Source organism: Trypanosoma brucei (assembly GCF_000002445.2).
Source record: "Trypanosoma brucei brucei TREU927 chromosome 11 chr11_scaffold01 genomic scaffold, whole genome shotgun sequence".
NCBI classification, from domain to species: Eukaryota; Euglenozoa; class Kinetoplastea; order Trypanosomatida; family Trypanosomatidae; genus Trypanosoma; species Trypanosoma brucei.
The window spans coordinates 4257804-4274494 of NT_165288.1; the positions used below are offsets into that span (position 1 = coordinate 4257804).

Below are 16691 nucleotides of genomic sequence, written 5' to 3' on the forward strand. Positions count from 1 at the left end.
ACCATCAGGACAGTTGTCTGTTGAGTTCACTTCTTGTACTGCCCCATTTACCCTTGGAACTGCTGGGTCGCCGCGGAAAAAGCTCCAAATCCACCTGAATACGGCGACGACAACGTACACAACGACCCAACACGCTACTCAGACCATTGTGTCTTGCTACCTTTTGTACACAAGGGAATGATGGATTAAGCAAACGGAGGAAATGGGAATACAAAGAGCGGAATGGTGACAAGGAGATAGATAGGTGAATTTACGCAAGCTAAGAGAATTCTCGGCACAGTGTAGGAGTGTGCATGGAGAGAACTTTCCAAATTCGAACTTTTCACGGAGGTCATCGGGTCAACTCAACAGATACGGACCCACCGCCACATGACACGCCACTTCTCCCTCACCCTTTTCTGTAACAACTCACTCACCCAACACACGCTTCCAGAGACCACAAACTAACTCTCATGATAGACAACGTCATCGTTAGCGCCTACTAACCTTTGCAGCGGCAAGCGACAAAAGTCCCCACGTGGTTGCGTCGTCTGAGCGCCCGAGTTCCACTCGCGCTTGATATCCTCAGCGGTTTCGTCTCTCGCCCTCTTCATTTTCTTGTCTATCAAACCAGTTGCTGTGTCATTTGCCACACCTGGCTCATTCTGCTGTGACGTTGCATTTTGGTAATCCAACTCCCAACTCGCAACCACACGGCAAAGAAGCTTCTCCTGGTAGTCCAGACTACGTGGATTGACAGATCCCTGTGCAGTGGGTGAAGCAACACTGCATTTTAGTTCTTGTTTCTTGAAGGTGCCACGGAGTTTCGCCTGACGAATACTAACAACATCACCCGGTGCCGTGTCATCTACCCCCTCCACAGCAGCCTCCGGAGCGCCGTCAGGGTTAAACTCCGTGACACTACACGTGTAGCCCTGATCCACGAGGAATGCAGTTCGGTGTGCTGCGTACGACATCTCAACGGTGTCTGTGCTGATCACAGTGTAAAACCAAGCGTCGGTGGGTTTGCCATTGCTCGCTTTTTCTTTGGGGCGCAGAATCCTCCCGAGGCGCTGTGCCTCTTGCCGTCTGCTTCCACCGTGACTGGATACCTGCACCACAACATTCGCGCTTGGAAGGTTTACACTAACATCTCCTACACGCGACAGGCAAACAACGTTTACCTTCGAGGTACTCTGAAAGTCAGAGAATATCATCAGGCGCTCCCGATGAGGCGTATCCCCGCAAACCACAGGTGCACCGAGAAGCTTGCTGTATTCCTTCAGTAGCATGATGTGGTCACAGAAAACGAGAATCTTCGAGGACTCGGCGACATGTCTCTTGACGATCTCCATAACGCACAGCATCTTGTTGGGGTTAGCAGCCGCAAGCATCACGAGAAGCGGTGTACCGTGTTGTGGCGATGTAAGCTCGCTGCTGCGCTCAAGGTACTCAAGACTGAAGCGGCGCGCCAGCGGCGTCAGCACCTCGATGCAGGTCACGTGAGCTAAATAACCACTACTCGCCAGTCTTTCCCACGAAATGTCAAACAACTTTGGTCCTACCAAATGAAAAAGGTCACGTATTTTGGAATCCTCCCGCACATACGTTGCCGTCAGCCCCACAACGCCTTTAGCGTTGATGAAACCCAAGCTATCCTTGTACGCATCCGCAGGCATCATGTGCACTTCATCCATGATAAGAAGACCGTACGGTTGGAACAGCCGCTCCTTAGGATTGGCCCTCCGGGGGTTTCTTCCCCGTCCATCAGCGTTCATTTCGAAGCCCTCCACTTGGCAGCGCGCCTGGGCCTTATGCGCAGTCACCAGCATACTGTACGTCGTCAGCACAATATCCGTCTCATCCGTGATCTCATCCTTCTGCTTTCCGGTCAGACATGAGATGCGTGCAGCCCCAACTGCTGCTGTCCGCACCTTCTCGCCAGTGGTACTATTCGACGGATCGCCCTCTTCATTGTTTGCGGGGGCACAAACGCTTGCGAACTCTAAAATCTGGTTTCTCCACTGCTCAACACTCACGCCCCCTGCGCAAAGTATGAGTGTTGGTTTCTTTACCTTACAAAGGAGCATGATACCGACAAGTGTCTTACCAGATCCACAGGGAAGAACTATACAACCACTGCGCAAAGCACCATCGCTCGCCGCGGCGTCAACAGCAGCGATCTGGTATGGGCGAGGCCTAGTTTGAGACTTCAACGCAATGTTAACGTTACGAATGCTTGTATCCTTCTCATACTCGTATTGTTGTTGTAGCGGGTAGCCAAGCAGAACGCAGCGCTCGGCCACCACCCTCGCCGCGGCGCGACTCTTAAGAAGGAAATGGGGGCACGCATCCTCACCAACGGTTTCCTTGGGTTGGCAACAGAGGGATCGCACGACTCGGTCCTTTAACAATGTTTTTGCCGTTACAATATCCTTACATTCCAGCAACGTTCGCGACTCATCTATGACTACACGTGCCAAGTTACACCGACTCATATACATCTCAGCAAAGGCACAAACACTCTCTCGGTAGGAAGCAAAACATTTATCGCGAAAAAAGTAAACGTGGTCGTCCAAGAACTGAATTACTTCTGACACCGATATGCTGGCGGAGGCAGCCGCGCCCAGTGAAAAGTATGTCATACGGTATTCGTGCATCAGAGAAAGTCGTGAAACGGGCTCTGCGATAGTTGTGAGAAACCCCTGAATGTTAGCGAACGAAGGTCGGAATGCCTCGGCAAACAACACAACACAACCTTCCTTCTTGATTCTCTCCTCCAAGAACAGGCACTGCATAACCCACAATTTAACCCAAATCCAAACGCGTTGTAGGCCGCACTTCACAGAAAAGCGACCCAAAAGGGGGTCTTGGTTGAAAAGGGAGGAAGTTTGGATTGAAGTACAACTATGTTATCGCTTGGGACGCCGGTTCACACCAACTTTATTTAGTCAATGTGCGTATCGCCCCTCCATACGGTTGGGCCCTACTGGCACTACTGGCCTCGCAGTTCCACTCCTTAAAATTATCTACAGGCAAAACAGCACGATACAAAAACATAAAAAGGAAGATGACGAAAAAAGATGCATTAAAAAGAAAACTATATATGGTACCTAAATACTTTGGATGCAATGCTTGTTAGCTTTGCCCCATACGCTGTAAGACACGGACAGTGCGGCAATGGAATATTTTCCCTCCTCATAATTGAGCAGTAAAAAAAAAAAATTTAAACAAGACGAAAAATAAGAGAGAAAAATAAAAGAATGTGCTGATCCACATGCTTGCCTCTACTCCTCCGGATGCCACGCGCCCCTGACAGCTCTGCTACCGCGAATACGACCCGTGCGACGGGCGGCAATTAAACCAACCTTCTGTCCGGGTGGGGCGTGGCGCGAGACGGTGGAGGGGTGGCCAATGTGTTGATGGTTACCACCACCGTGAGGGTGCTCCACGGGGTTACGAGCCACACCACGTACCTTGGGCCAGCAGTTGCGTTTGCCACGGAAGCGGTAGAAGGAATTACCGGCTTTAAGCACCGGCTTTTCAATACGGCCACCACCGGCGACGATGCCAATCATGGCACGGCAGCTGCTGGGGACCGTTTTCTTCTGGCCGCTTGGAAGCTTGAGGCGGGTGCGACCCGTTTCAGTGTTGTGCGAAATAATAATGCAATAGTCGCCAGAAGCACGGGCGAGGGTACCGCGGTCGCCAACCTTTGCCTCCACGTTGCAAACGATGCAACCCTCCGTGATTTGACCGAGTGGCAGGACATTCCCAATAGCAAGCGGTGCCTTAACACCACAGAGCATCGACTGTCCGGTGAACATGCCTTCCGGAGCGACCATCAATTCCTTCACGCGGCGGTATTTGTACGGGTGGCGGAACTCCACGCGCGCCAGCGGAGCACCGCGGCCGGGCTCGTGTTCGATGGCCTTCACAACACCGCGCATGAAACCGTGACGCTCGGCGTAGTCGAGAATGCGCAGCTTCGCGGGGCCGAGCCGCTTGTGGCCGTGCACCTGGTACACAGAGCCGTTGCCCTTACGGCAGGTAAGCACTGTCTTCCCCATTGTTTGCACGCAGAGTAGCACACTTAGGGTTCAGAAAAACAATGGGAGTGAGAGAACGCAAAGAAAACGGAAAGGAGAACAGGAGATTAAGGAACAAGCCTAAGGATTGGAAGCGCAGCACATCATCTCGCCAACAAAGATAGCGAGTTGGCAGGGAATTAGCAAAAGGGTTCGAGTACGACAAGTGTGAACAAAAACGACAGGAAAGCAAAGATAAGTAGAGAATGAGGCAACACGTAAACGCCGAGGCATCGACTTTGCAAACTTGGGCGCTCACATTCGGTATCAACGTCACCATCAAACAGTAATATCGACTCATTTGTATTGGAGTGAACAAAAATAGCGCAGGCCCAGCAGCAGCTGCTTCTATCGAAGTGATTATGCACATATTTGATGAATTAGGCTACTTAGAGAAATATCAATTTACCGCGCATTTCATTACCGCTAGGTAACCGGTTGGGATGCTCCAGAAGACTCCTCGTCTCCAAACGACACGAGCGAACAAACGTCGGGGTCATCCTCATTAAAGATGTGACCCACGCAATCACTCGTAGTGACTTCAATAAGGGGGAATATTAATGACGAGTTTGCGTCTTTGATATCGCCCGTGAATTGGCTAAAACTGTCGGGAGAATGAATATAAAACCCAAGCAGCACTGATGTGCTACAGCTGGTCAGCGGCAACGTGTACCATTCACCTGAGATCTTCCCTTGAGTATCGGAACACGTAAAAGCGCTTTGCGCATAATGAGGATCTAAGACAATGAGATTTCCCCCCTGATAGCCCATGAAAAAGAAAGCAGAGCCTTCTTTCCCTCCAACTGCACCCACAGTGCTTTCCATTCGAAGGCAACGCTTCAGCAACTTGGCGTACCCCTCAGAAATATGATGAGGTCCCAGCATCACGGGTATAAGCAACAGCACGTGTTTGGAAAGGAGGAGTATCTTCCTCACCTCATCTTCCATCACTTGTCGGTCACGAAGAACAAGCACGTCCGGGCCTTGGCCACCATTTCTAAGATAATCCTCCATTAGGGCCCCCATAACTACCGCCACGTGGGTGGGACCAAACCAGCTACCACAAGGGGCGCCGTGCTGTACTCCCTTATTTGTTATGGCATGTATACCAAAGGGTGCCGAAGGATCATCATGGAAAAGGTGCTGAGTTGCTTGCTTTAGGGAAGGAACAATACTATCCTCAAATGAAGCACCGCCACCGTTCTTGTAACGCATTAAAGCGTGGGCGAGCATCATTTGACCCGCACGAATCGTGCACCCCCACCCGATATCGGTTGTTGAACCGTTCCTCAGTGGTTCAAACTGGCAACGATAAGAAAAATACAGTAGCTTGCAGGCCGCTAACTTTACCATTTCCGCGGTTCCACCTCCACAGTACGTACCTGAACCAACGACGTATGCATCTTCTTCCTCTACCACATCTCGACTTCTACAACGAATCATACACACTATATTGTACACGAAACCAATCATCTCACCAAGGGCCGGCACCAGCTCTTAGCTTTGCGACGCAGTACTTCCATTAAACCCCCCCCACGCTGCTTGCGCGTCAGAACAGTACAGCTAGATGTGAAATGTCAAAGGAATGATGAAGAATGAAATGTACGTGACAAGGTTGCAAACAACTACCCCAAGAGGTAAAAATACGAGGGTTGTGTGACGCCGCTTCAAAATAACCTAGAGGCACACCATGATCAAGTTGGGTTCACAACGCTTGAGATTAAGCAGATGAAAAATTTATTTAGGGGAGTGTGAACCGAGAGAAAAGAGTAACCGATAAAAACAGAGTTGTCGCAGAGAGTAGAAGCAAGCGGAGTGACTGCTGCACCGCCTTCCTCAAAAAAAAAAAATAATGGAATGGAATGGAAGGATAATTTTTGCCGCGTCAGAACAGACACAGGCGATTTTATTTTTTTCCGACTTATGCAACATTGCACGTCGTCACAAATCCCATAGTGTCGCCAACAACGAGTCGGCTGCCACCAATAACAACACCGCAGTTCACGGAGGCCATTTGGCCCGTCGCCTCCCGCACACTTCCACTCGTATCCAGAGGGGGCGGATCGCCCTCTTCAACATCACCCACACTCTCTTCCATCTCCAGCTCTAAGAGTGGAAGTACATCCCAAGCGGATACCTCACCACAAACTGAGCACGTCACCAAACGAGGTCGTGGGGTTCCCGTCCAACCGATCACCGACAAATTATTGTGAGCGTGTCCGGGAGAGGCGAAAATTTCCATTATGGAGTCACCGTCCTCAGTGGCCGTGGCAATGGAATACATCCCGTTTGCCCGACCAATCGCCACGTAGCTTTCCATAAAAGAACAGGTCGTCAGAAGCGGTGGGTTTATCACCTCTCCACTCGACGGAACCAGCCAGTCGTCACCCAATAAGTTAAATTCTCCCTCCTGACGATTCGGTGAGGAAAAAATAGCACCCCCACCATCCATTCCAATGGCACAGAGCAACGGCGCAACGTCCTGCTGCTGTCTCTTAACAAACCCAAGACCACAACACCAGTTCGAGAGCGAACCAAACGAAGGCGCATCAATAGTTTGTCCTCCACCCGAAAAACATGCCGGAAGGTGCGCAGTCGGGGAGCACTCGAGCAGACTAAATGGCGTTATGGCACCATCCTCGTCAACCACAAGTGTCGTGGTCTCACGTTGTGGGTGGGTGCCCCCCAAAAATGTGGCGAGCTCACACGTGTGCCTATACGAACAAAGTTTTGCGTGCCGGCGTAAGTCGTAGCTGGTAATCCACTCACCCGCCAGAACAAGTGCCATGTGCACATCTGCCGCCAGAAGTAACTCTGTCGCATCCCCCTCAGCTGCTACCGTGGGTCCGGCCTCAACACGAGCGTAATCTTTCTGCTTCAAACGCGTGTCCCAGAGAGTCACGGCGCCTACGGTGTCGAGCGACCCAAAAGTAGTTGGGCATGTTGAGGAGGCGGCAATTGACATCACGGCGTGTCTGCCACGCCCAACCACCTCCATCAGCTCTGCCTCCGGTGACGTACTGCGTGGACAAAGAGTTCACAAAAGAAGTTGATGGTTAAGACAAGCACAAGCGATGACAAAGTTGGAAATATAGATAGATCAAAAACGGTAACAGCAATAGTAAAGGGTATTTCAAAGAAATCGCAAGTGATCCCGAGTCTGGGTGCGAAAGGAAAAAAAAATGCTAAGCCACTTGGAGAATGAGGAAGAGCAGATTTTGTACACGATGTGTTGTGCCGACAATTTGCAAAGTAAATGGTAACCACCCACCAGATAATGGAGTTTAAAAGAGAGAAAACAAACGAAGAATATCACTACAAAAAAAAAAAAAACAGTGCAGTTGTCAAGGCGTGTTCCGCGAAAAGGTAGAGGTAAACTGCGCGGTGTGGGGAAGTGTAGGAACAATGCCCGGTAGCATGAACCGTTAGGTTGTAACTTCCCCTCTCATACTGTTTCAGTTGTATGACCCACAGTTCCCCTCGTGTTTGTCGCTCATTGTGTGACAGTTTTCTTTTTTTCCCCCTTCTCCTTTCCCCCGTGACATCGGCGAACGCTCAAGGAATGTGGTCAGTCAAACAAAAAAGTTATAAACATTGATACTAAATGATAGAGTGAATGGGCTCGCGTTTCGGTATACGATGAGATTAGAAAGAATATAAGGAGAAAACAAATAAACAGTAAAAACCAGGAAAAAGTACTCTGTACGCCACAAACCCCCGATACCGCAAAAAAAAAATATTGGTTATCGTTATAATTATTTTCACTTCTGGGAATGGTAAGGAACAAAACAAAAAATCAAAACAAGGATGAACGACATTAAAAAGGAAAAAAAAATAACCTGTCAAAAGCAAGCCAACTATGGAAAGTCCCCCACTATTATCATAAGTACAAACATCCACAAAAAAGAGAGAGGTGAAGAATGGACCGCAATTCACAAGACGTAACGGTTACCTCACACCCAAATTTCAAAAAGCTCACAACAACGGAAATAGAAGCAGGCAATTTAGAAGTGAGAAGCCACTGCTCACCTCAACCCAGTCCAATAGCGAAGAGTTGGAATTGCCACACACACACACACATATATATATATATATATATATTTCCCTTCCCCTCTTTTTTGGTTCCTACGTAACGTTGTTAAAAAGGCTACGCGCGGCCTCATCTACACTTCCATTCGTGCTTCGAAGAGCATTCTTCGCCTTCTCCTTTGAGACGCCAAGTTTCACTAACTGCTGCACTTCCGCATCGAAGGACGTCCAACGACCCTTCTCCCCCTTTGGTGGTTTCTCCCTGAGCCGCTCACCCACGTCCTCGCGAAGCAACCGCGCAGCCGCCTTTTCCACGTCACCACTGTAATGCGTGAGTACAGGCACGACATGACTCCGGGGAAACCCCAAGTCCATCAGATCTCGTATTTTTGTCGTGTAGTCCGCCGCGGCATGTGCACTATGTTTCGCCTCTAACAGGATAGCACTCAATTGAGTGACGCCAATGCTATCTCGCAATCGATCCAACCTTACACGGGCGGATTCTTCCTTCAACAAATGTCGTCTCACAGAGGCAAGTTCTGTTTCCGTCACCCCGTAGCCCCGCAAGACCATCTCGTCACAGCCCGCTAGTCTGTAAAGGGTGTTAATGCCATTGCGCAGAAACTTCTCAATGATCTGCTGCCGCATGCCGGCCTCATCCATCACACGCGTGAAGGAGAGCGGCAGAGATCCATCAAACCGCTGCCGTTGCATTTCAAGCAACGCCTTTAGTGATTCCTCACGCTTCGGTAGGAACAGCACGACGTCTCGTATTGTCACTACGCCAATAGACGGAAACAGAGCAGACAACTCCTCTATCCAATCCATCAGTTCCCTGTTCGTAGCATTTACAGACATCTGCGCCACGCGCCGCGCCTGCTCCTTTCGTTCCAGCTTCAGCTCCGCTTGACGGCGCTCTTCCACCCGACGTTTCGACTCACGATAAACATAAACCCACCGTCGAAGGAGAGGGACGCACCGACGTAAAAGACAACCCTTTCGGCGCAGCAGCAACCTCTCAAGTGAAGCCCACACTTCCGCACGGAGAAAGACTTTGGTACGGCCCACAGCGAAATTGGGGGTTGCCCAGTCGTAGAGCTTTTGATAGACCGCGAGCATAGTCTTCGCCGCTTCTTCAATGCAATGACGCTTGTACAACTCTGCTGGTGACCGCGGCATAATGAGAAAGAAGTACCTGCAAAAGTCGTGAATGGAGCGGCGCACTGGGTATCCCTGCCGTTTTAGTTTAATGGTCTGCAACAAAGACGTCGATTCCAGTTGATTCGAAACGAGAACGTTTTCAAACAGGTGTGGACTTGCAGACATGTTGGGTTTAATGCAACGAACGAATTGGGTTTCCGTCAACTCCAACTCCTCTCTCAGTGCAGTTAGTTGATTTTGAAAACGCAGCCCCACCGTATGTTTTCGATCATTGAGCACTGGGCCGTCAGAAAACAGGGAGCGAATGAACGCATCCGCAGAGTTGCTTACAGTCTGGTATACCTCATGCTTGATGCCATCTGTATTCTTCTCCAGCCAATCCCCTGTGGTGTAGTTCACGAAAGAGGCATAGTGCCTAACACCAAATTGGTTCGGAACGGTGCTTTTGGGAAGCACAAAGAACGTGTTTAAGGTGCGCCAATGGTCCCATACATTTTGAGTGAAACGCTCCGAGGTTCCAGCTTTGTAGTTGCACTCATTGTCAAGCAAGGCGAATATACCAAACCTCTTTTGTTCAAACATACCGATGCACTCCGTGTTGTCAGGAAAAGCCACTTCCGGGATACTCACGCCTTCGCTCTTACACTCTGCCTCGTCATTGAGGAAGGTATATTTGTTATAGTGGTTCTGTAACACATCGTTGGCGTAATTGATGCACAACTGTTCGAAACCATTGGTGGAAAAATTCTCAAAACCGAAGATGTCAAGAAGCCCAATGTACTTACACTCATTTGTGCTCTCCTGTGGCGCAATTGATGCGTTTACAAGCTTCACGAGGAGATCAAACAGCCCAACGTAAATAGCCTTACAAAAGGCTCCACAAAAACCTTCAGCCTCCCTCTTGTTGGCATGAATTGTCACGATGCTCGTACTACTTTTCACGAGAAAACACTCACGCAAGAGCTTGGGGTCCACCTGGAGAAGTCCACAGGCTGCTAGAAACGGGCCCTCATCCACTATGCATGCCTTATCATTTTGGTCTGACGTAAACTCCAATTCCAACAGATGCAAAATGGCCGCAAGTATCTTAAACATGCTTCTCGAAGTATTGTTAGCAATGCCAAGATTAGTGAGCGCCTTCCGTACTTTACTGAACTCCTCGGCGTCATTCAATGTTTCACCGTCCACACCACGGCGGTCAAATGTGTTGCCAACTCTGAGACATTTGTAGTCAGCCGATGTTTTCAAACCACCAAGCTCTGCCTTTTCCTCCGGAGAAAGTCCGGCGAGCATTTCGTAGAAAATGTGGTAATTCCGCTCACCACTAGCCTGTCGAACAATGCGGCTCTTTTCCAATAGGTACGTGGACACCTTACCACCCACCATGACTCCGGAGACACTGTCGAAGTAGAGTTTGATGTACTTGCCGAAACGTGATGAGTTGTGGTTGCGCAAAGTGCGAGCATTGCCAAATGATTCCAGCACGGGATTGCTCCACTCAAGGCTGTCGGAAACTTTATCCGCAACCCGACGTTGCATAGGGTTACCACTACGCTGATGACTCATCTGGCCGAGGTAGCCGACCAACATTTTGGTCGTCTCCGTCTTGCCACTGCCGGATTCACCGGAGATAACAACAGATTGGTTTCTGAGACCTCGTACAATTATTTGAACGTACGCTCTGTGCGCCACTTGCCACACGTGAGGAGGAAGTAGACGCTGGTTCGGTGAAGTGAGGTATTTTTCACGGTTTTTGTCAGTGTTAAATGGCATAGGTTGAAATGGATTAACACTAAGCACAACCTCACCCAACAACGAATACTGCAAGTGCAGCTCCTCGAAACGCTGTTTGATGCAATGCAGCGCAGGTGCTACGTGGAGGTCGTTCAGATGAAACAAATCGGGATTCTCCGCGTCAAAGGCTTGTGGAATATAGCCGTGCACCCTCGTGAGTGGGATGGTCTCAACATTCCCACTCGCGGCATCTTCCACTTGCACCTTTCCACTCCCCTCCGGAACCGCCTTTACGACACCGCGGATCCACCCCTTCTGTTGCTGCTGGAAATACACCTGCTGCCCCACAACTACGCGTTCGACTTTTTGCTCCGTGGTCATATCAAAACAAGTGGATAAGTTGTCCCCAATTAAACTATATTTTCCCTTCCCCGCTCTGACTCCACTTGAAATATGACGAACTACAGCAATGAACAGGCACTATAAGCCTCGTCGATCACAACCCCCTTTTGTACCTTCAGCTCTTCCGACAGCACTGTCTTCGGTAGTTCAGCGCACTATTTGTTAGCACACTCTTTCTTTTCCGACCTAATTCTTTCACAGTTCGCTCTGTGCAAATTCAGTTCGACGCTACTTGCGTGCTGTTGTTTTTGCTCGTGTCAGGAGAACAATATCAACCTTTCTTTCTTATTTGTGCCTTCCCTGTCGTATAACCATGTAATGGCGCCAGCAAGAAGAAAGCGTGAAAACAGCAAACAGTAATGCATTTTATTTATTTTATTTTTTTTTGCCCCCCATTCCAAAGGCATAAAACAATCACACGGATACAGCACGAATGGTAGAAAGTGAGGAACAGAAAAAAAAAGAAAGAAGGGTGTAGTAGCAGGTGAATGAAAAAAAAAACATTTGTAGCAATCACGATAAAAGTAACTATAAAGGTGAACAACTAAAGCGCATAGACCATAGATGACTAATCAGCCAACAAACAAAACACCTAAATATATCTCATCCACACCCTCACAGCATGCAAAAAACAACGTCGGAAGAGGAAATATGTGCTAAGCCAGAAGGACTGACGCTCCTTTAGGGAGAAAAAAAAAGGTGAGCGGATTATCGACAGCTCAAACCTTTTTGCATGTGGTACCGCTCAATTTTCATAACGACAAGCACTGTTGCTGTGACCACTATTGCGCTTGTGTAAATGCGCGCGTGGATGCTGCGGAGGGAGTGGACAATACTGCAGATCAGGTGTTTTTATAAATCTTCCCCTTGAAGAAGAGAGCAACGAGCGAGCCAATTGCAACAATTGTTAAGAAAATGGGGAAGAAACAGAAAAGCTTCCTCGAGCTTGCATTGCGCTCAGAGGCTTCGGCAATCTGTTCCCTACCCGCAGCGACGCTGTCCAACGCAGCAGTTACGTTAACCCTTACGGCGTCAAGGGGCTCCTGCTGCTGTTCCACTAGTAATGCAAAGTCCTCCGCCACCGCCCGCAAATCTTCTACGCCCTCTTTGATGGCCACAGCCTCCACTAGTTTCTCGCGCTGGATTTGTTCCTCCACACGCATTCCGCCCAAATCTACGTAGCGAAGCAGAGATTGTTTCACATCATCCGTTTCTTCTGGGGGGGCGGACCTCCGGGGAATTGGTGGACGCCGGCCCCCTTCGCCGCCACCTGCCAATGAGCGATACTCCGACCGCTGTGAATTCATTACTGCTTGGCGTACTAATTTAACGCTGCCGCCACACAGTCGAATAGACACAAAAGACGATGAGGGAAGAACTCGGTACGAACTTTACACTAAGTACTATGATGTCTACCGTTTTGTTTTCTTTCTCCTTTGATTGACAGGCACGTTATATACCTAGTGGGGCTTTCCACAGAGCGACAGCGTGCTGGTACCAAGCACAACAAGTGCAATAGGCAGGGAAGCCATAAAAGTGGTAGACCACCAAAAGAGAGGAAAAAAATAAAGTAAATTACTGGAAGAGAGCATAAGCGGAAGGTGGGGCAACAGAAGGGAGTGAATACGCGATCCTACGCTTATTCAACTCAGCGAGAACTAAATCAAGGGAAGAAGGACGTAAAAACGTATGGCAGAAACTAATCCGTAGCAATGCCGAAGGCAATGGAGCGCCGTCGACTGCAGATTCCACCTGTAAAGATACGGTGACTCATAGGTCACCAATAATCAGTGGCTAACAATAGCCGGCAATGAGTGAGAGAATTTGGCCACATTCTTACAACGTGATAACCTCCCTCCCGCGGGTGCGCATCGTTCCAATTAATTCCCCGCCTCACTCAAGATTTGTATCCCTTGGCGTGTAGTATTAGAGACATCCAGAGAGACATGGTACGTTACTGTGCTGTTTCTTTCTGCTGCAGGGCCCTGAAGTATGCAGCGTCTGCTTCCGTGTCTTGCTCATGCCGCTGCCTTACTGCTTCGAGCCACTTGGTGAGGCCCAGCTGTTGCTGCTTAACTGCCATAGCATCTTTCTGCTTACTTAGCCGAAGCGAAGTTGCTGATGCGCACAGAAGCCGCGCATGCCTCACACGCACAGAGGCAAGAAGTTCCGCTGTTGGTAGCGGGATAGGGATGCTGTAAGCCACACGATCGCGACTTAGCTCCTCCTCCATTACCTCTGGCATTTGCCGCTGCCGGTGAAAGGCTTCCTCATCATTGCGGATGGCCAGCTCATCGCTTTTTACCGCAATGGTATCACGCACTCGCTGTTCCAGTTGCTGCAACGCAGCGGCATCCAGCGAGTTCTCTGCCTCCAGCAGTTCGTCAGCTGCGGTGAATACAAACGGAATGATTACCACCACATCCCCGTCGTCGCCATTCCGTGCTGAATGGGCGTATGCGGTGTTGATACCGCTGGGGGTCGGCGCACTGCCTGGACTACGTTTCCCTGACCTCAAATGTGGTCTGGCTCGCACAGTGACCAGCTGTTTCCGCTGACGGAGCACTGCACAGGGGCCGTATCGATCTGCAAAACTCACAGGTGGATTGACAACACCCAGTAGTGTGAAGGGAGTGTCTTTGGCCACCGGCACCGATGATATAACAGCGCTCCGAAGGTCCGTATCGAGCACATGCTGAAGGATGGCACCAAAAGCCTGCACGTCATATGGATGTACCACTTGACGTGAAGGATCCAGTACCAAAACTTCTTTACCCTTCGAATAACCTTCCATTGACTCAAGCGCAGTGACAGGTACGGTGAGGCTCACAACCTCGATGGACGCACGCAGATGACCTGGATGAGATGATGAATGCTCCAAACGGAGCCTTTTGGGGGGTGAAGGGTTGTCGTTTATTGTATCATTCACCTGGGTTTCGTCGGTTTGGCTGCTAATGGAGGGGATTCGACACTCCACAATGACAGTTTCCGGTGACGCCGGGTTAACTGCAGTCACCTGCACAATTTTGTCGGAGATGAGAGTGTCTCCAAACGGAACGGGAACGGCGAGATAAAACTGGCTCCCCACCATTTTGAAGGCCGTTTCAAAAGCTTCGCCAGAGGCCGTTGAACCCGCATCCCCTCTCTCTTTTCCGTGGCCATTGTAGGTGAGGAGAAGTGTGGCGGCCTGCTGCGTTATAGCACTCGTAAGAGCGCGGAGAAGCTGTACACCACCGTCCGCCACCAAAACATGCTTGCCGTCCCGCAAGCGAATGAGGTTACGCACCTCACTGAGATCGTCTATATCCACGTGACGACTAATAAACGTACCGTACGCCCCGTCCATTGATGAGTAAAAGTCCGTCGCTTCGTAGTCAACGAACTCAACTCCAGGAAAGTCCGTTTCCGCGCAAAGTGGCTTGATTACTTTTGTCACATCACAGATGGTCACGCGGCTACCCACAAGGAATAACCCCTGTGACGAAGCCTTCCGCTGCTGATGTGCACTGCGCTGCACCTCCCTCTTCATACGCTGTTTTGCCTCCTCCGTCTGAATCAAAAGATCACCGAGTACCTTCGCTCGTACCTCACGCTCCAGCCTAATACACGCGGCGCACAGCAACGTTTTATTCTCTAAGCTATGGCCGCAACGCGTTGCCTCAGAGCAGGTGGTGCTGAGCGGGCCGAGACACCGGCAGCACTCCGTAGGGTACTCAACAGCGCAGGGGAGAAAAGCATCTGCACAACTGCCTTTAAAAACGTGTCGGACCGTAGCGTAAATAGGTTGCAGCGTTGCCTGGTCAAGACCAATAATAACAGCATGTGAGCATGTAAGTGGCTTCTCGATAACCTCAAAGCAGTTGCACAACTCGCTACAGCTGTGTAAGCATTCATGGCCGCATGGCATGGCCGTCTGACAAGCATAGGGGCAATTGCTGTGGGATACGCGTGGATGGCACTGTTCCATGCACACATGTTCTTCTCTTTGACACACGAACGGCTTCAGGCAGAGCCGTCGGCAACCGCGAACAATCGGCACGATACCGTACTCCAGTTGCCGCTGGTCTGCATGACGGGAGCAACAGAGTGGAATACGAGGTCCCATCAAGGATGGGAGCTGGGCATCTGCCGGTAGTTTGTCACCTTCATTGAAAGAAATGGATACCAACTCACCCTTTAGCTTCATCACAAGTGCTTTCCACTGCGGCCACTGAGTCGTAAAACGTGGCGTAGTCCAGCCTACATCGGTGACGAGTATAAAAGCCCCTCCTGCACCAGCAACTGCATCGGCGATGAACTGATCCTGCTGCATAGCCGCCTGCAAATGCTTTTTAGTGGGTGGCAGTGTTAAGAGGTATATGACTACTTCGTATTGATGTACCATCTTGTCCCTTTTATTCATTGCTGTGAGTTCATGTGGGGCCAGTAGTGTTGGGAGTGAAACATCATCGGATATACCAGATTGTGCATCATGCGCCCTACCTTGCAGTGCGTGCTTTAGCTGCGCTCCCAACTTTGTCTTCACGTCGCCTGGGACGATAATAGCCACTTGGGTCAAGTTAGCACCATTGTCATTGAACCAACAGACGAGGTTAACCGTTTTCTGGAGCTCTCGAGTGCTTCGCTCGCTCTCAACAGTCACTTGATGTGTCCAAAGCCACAAAGGCACCTGCAATCCCATAGACAGCGCTCGCGACCGCCCGGCATGGCCATTGTAAAAGAAAGCTGTAATGACCTTTTCCAGCGTGGAACTGAACGTGTTGGTTCTCTTTTCCATACCTGCGCCCAACCCACTACAACGCCTCTGCCTCTAGTCGAAAAGAACAAAATGTGTGCGTACATATATGTGTAGAAGACAGATAAGGGAAGATAACAGATGTTTCAGGGTAATAGAAACGGTAAAGAAGCGGTTTTTAAGTTGTTTCTTCAGCAAAAAAAAGAAGTTCAGAAAGTGAACAAAATAATAGCAATAGTGCGACATTCATTGACAGCGGTGGGAGCACCCAAGCACTTTTCCATTCATGCGATCCATGACGGTTTTTTATCCCTGAAGCACGCCTGAGTTTACGATCTTTGAGTGATGGGGCTTGGAGTAAGAAATTATTACCTTTTATATTCGACATTACTGTACTACAGAAAAAAAACCTCTATGCATGCGCTGCTCACGCAACCACGTAATAGAAGAGAAACACACACACACACACAAAACTGATGATAACCTACCCCAAACGTGAAAACAGTGCGCCCGTATTCCATCACATACCCAGTCAGTTATAACATCTGTTGTGGTTCACCTGC

General features: G+C 49.7%; 7 protein-coding genes across 7 annotated transcripts, besides 2 other annotated features; all 7 read right to left on the minus strand.

Moving 5' to 3' along the window:
• Positions 1-443: 443 nt before the first annotated feature.
• Positions 444-2777, minus strand: Tb11.01.7950 (DNA repair helicase and transcription factor protein, putative; the record flags this gene model as incomplete). The annotated part of the gene is made up of 1 exon (XM_824591.1): positions 444-2777. The coding sequence occupies one exon, from the start codon at positions 2775-2777 to the stop codon at positions 444-446; it is 2334 nt and encodes a 777-aa protein (XP_829684.1).
• A 489-nt stretch (positions 2778-3266) lies between these two features.
• Positions 3267-4049, minus strand: Tb11.01.7960 (60S ribosomal protein L2, putative; the record flags this gene model as incomplete). The annotated part of the gene is made up of 1 exon (XM_824592.1): positions 3267-4049. The coding sequence occupies one exon, from the start codon at positions 4047-4049 to the stop codon at positions 3267-3269; it is 783 nt and encodes a 260-aa protein (XP_829685.1).
• Positions 4050-4493: 444 nt separating this feature from the next.
• Positions 4494-5540, minus strand: Tb11.01.7970 (peptidase, putative; the record flags this gene model as incomplete). Its single annotated transcript, XM_824593.1, has 1 exon — positions 4494-5540. The coding sequence occupies one exon, from the start codon at positions 5538-5540 to the stop codon at positions 4494-4496; it is 1047 nt and encodes a 348-aa protein (XP_829686.1).
• Positions 5541-5988: 448 nt separating this feature from the next.
• Tb11.01.7980 (hypothetical protein, conserved) lies at positions 5989-7065 on the minus strand (the record flags this gene model as incomplete). The annotated part of the gene is made up of 1 exon (XM_824594.1): positions 5989-7065. One exon carries the CDS (start codon positions 7063-7065, stop codon positions 5989-5991), a length of 1077 nt encoding a protein of 358 aa, XP_829687.1.
• Positions 7066-8146: 1081 nt separating this feature from the next.
• Positions 8147-8168: a microsatellite.
• Positions 8169-8192: 24 nt separating this feature from the next.
• Tb11.01.7990 (myosin, putative) lies at positions 8193-11372 on the minus strand (the record flags this gene model as incomplete). The annotated part of the gene is made up of 1 exon (XM_824595.1): positions 8193-11372. One exon carries the CDS (start codon positions 11370-11372, stop codon positions 8193-8195), a length of 3180 nt encoding a protein of 1059 aa, XP_829688.1.
• A 384-nt stretch (positions 11373-11756) lies between these two features.
• Positions 11757-11780: a sequence feature (AT_rich).
• Positions 11781-12235: 455 nt separating this feature from the next.
• On the minus strand, positions 12236-12700 carry Tb11.01.8000 (hypothetical protein, conserved; the record flags this gene model as incomplete). Its single annotated transcript, XM_824596.1, has 1 exon — positions 12236-12700. One exon carries the CDS (start codon positions 12698-12700, stop codon positions 12236-12238), a length of 465 nt encoding a protein of 154 aa, XP_829689.1.
• Positions 12701-13347: 647 nt separating this feature from the next.
• Tb11.01.8010 (hypothetical protein, conserved) lies at positions 13348-16170 on the minus strand (the record flags this gene model as incomplete). The annotated part of the gene is made up of 1 exon (XM_824597.1): positions 13348-16170. The coding sequence occupies one exon, from the start codon at positions 16168-16170 to the stop codon at positions 13348-13350; it is 2823 nt and encodes a 940-aa protein (XP_829690.1).
• Positions 16171-16691: the final 521 nt, after the last annotated feature.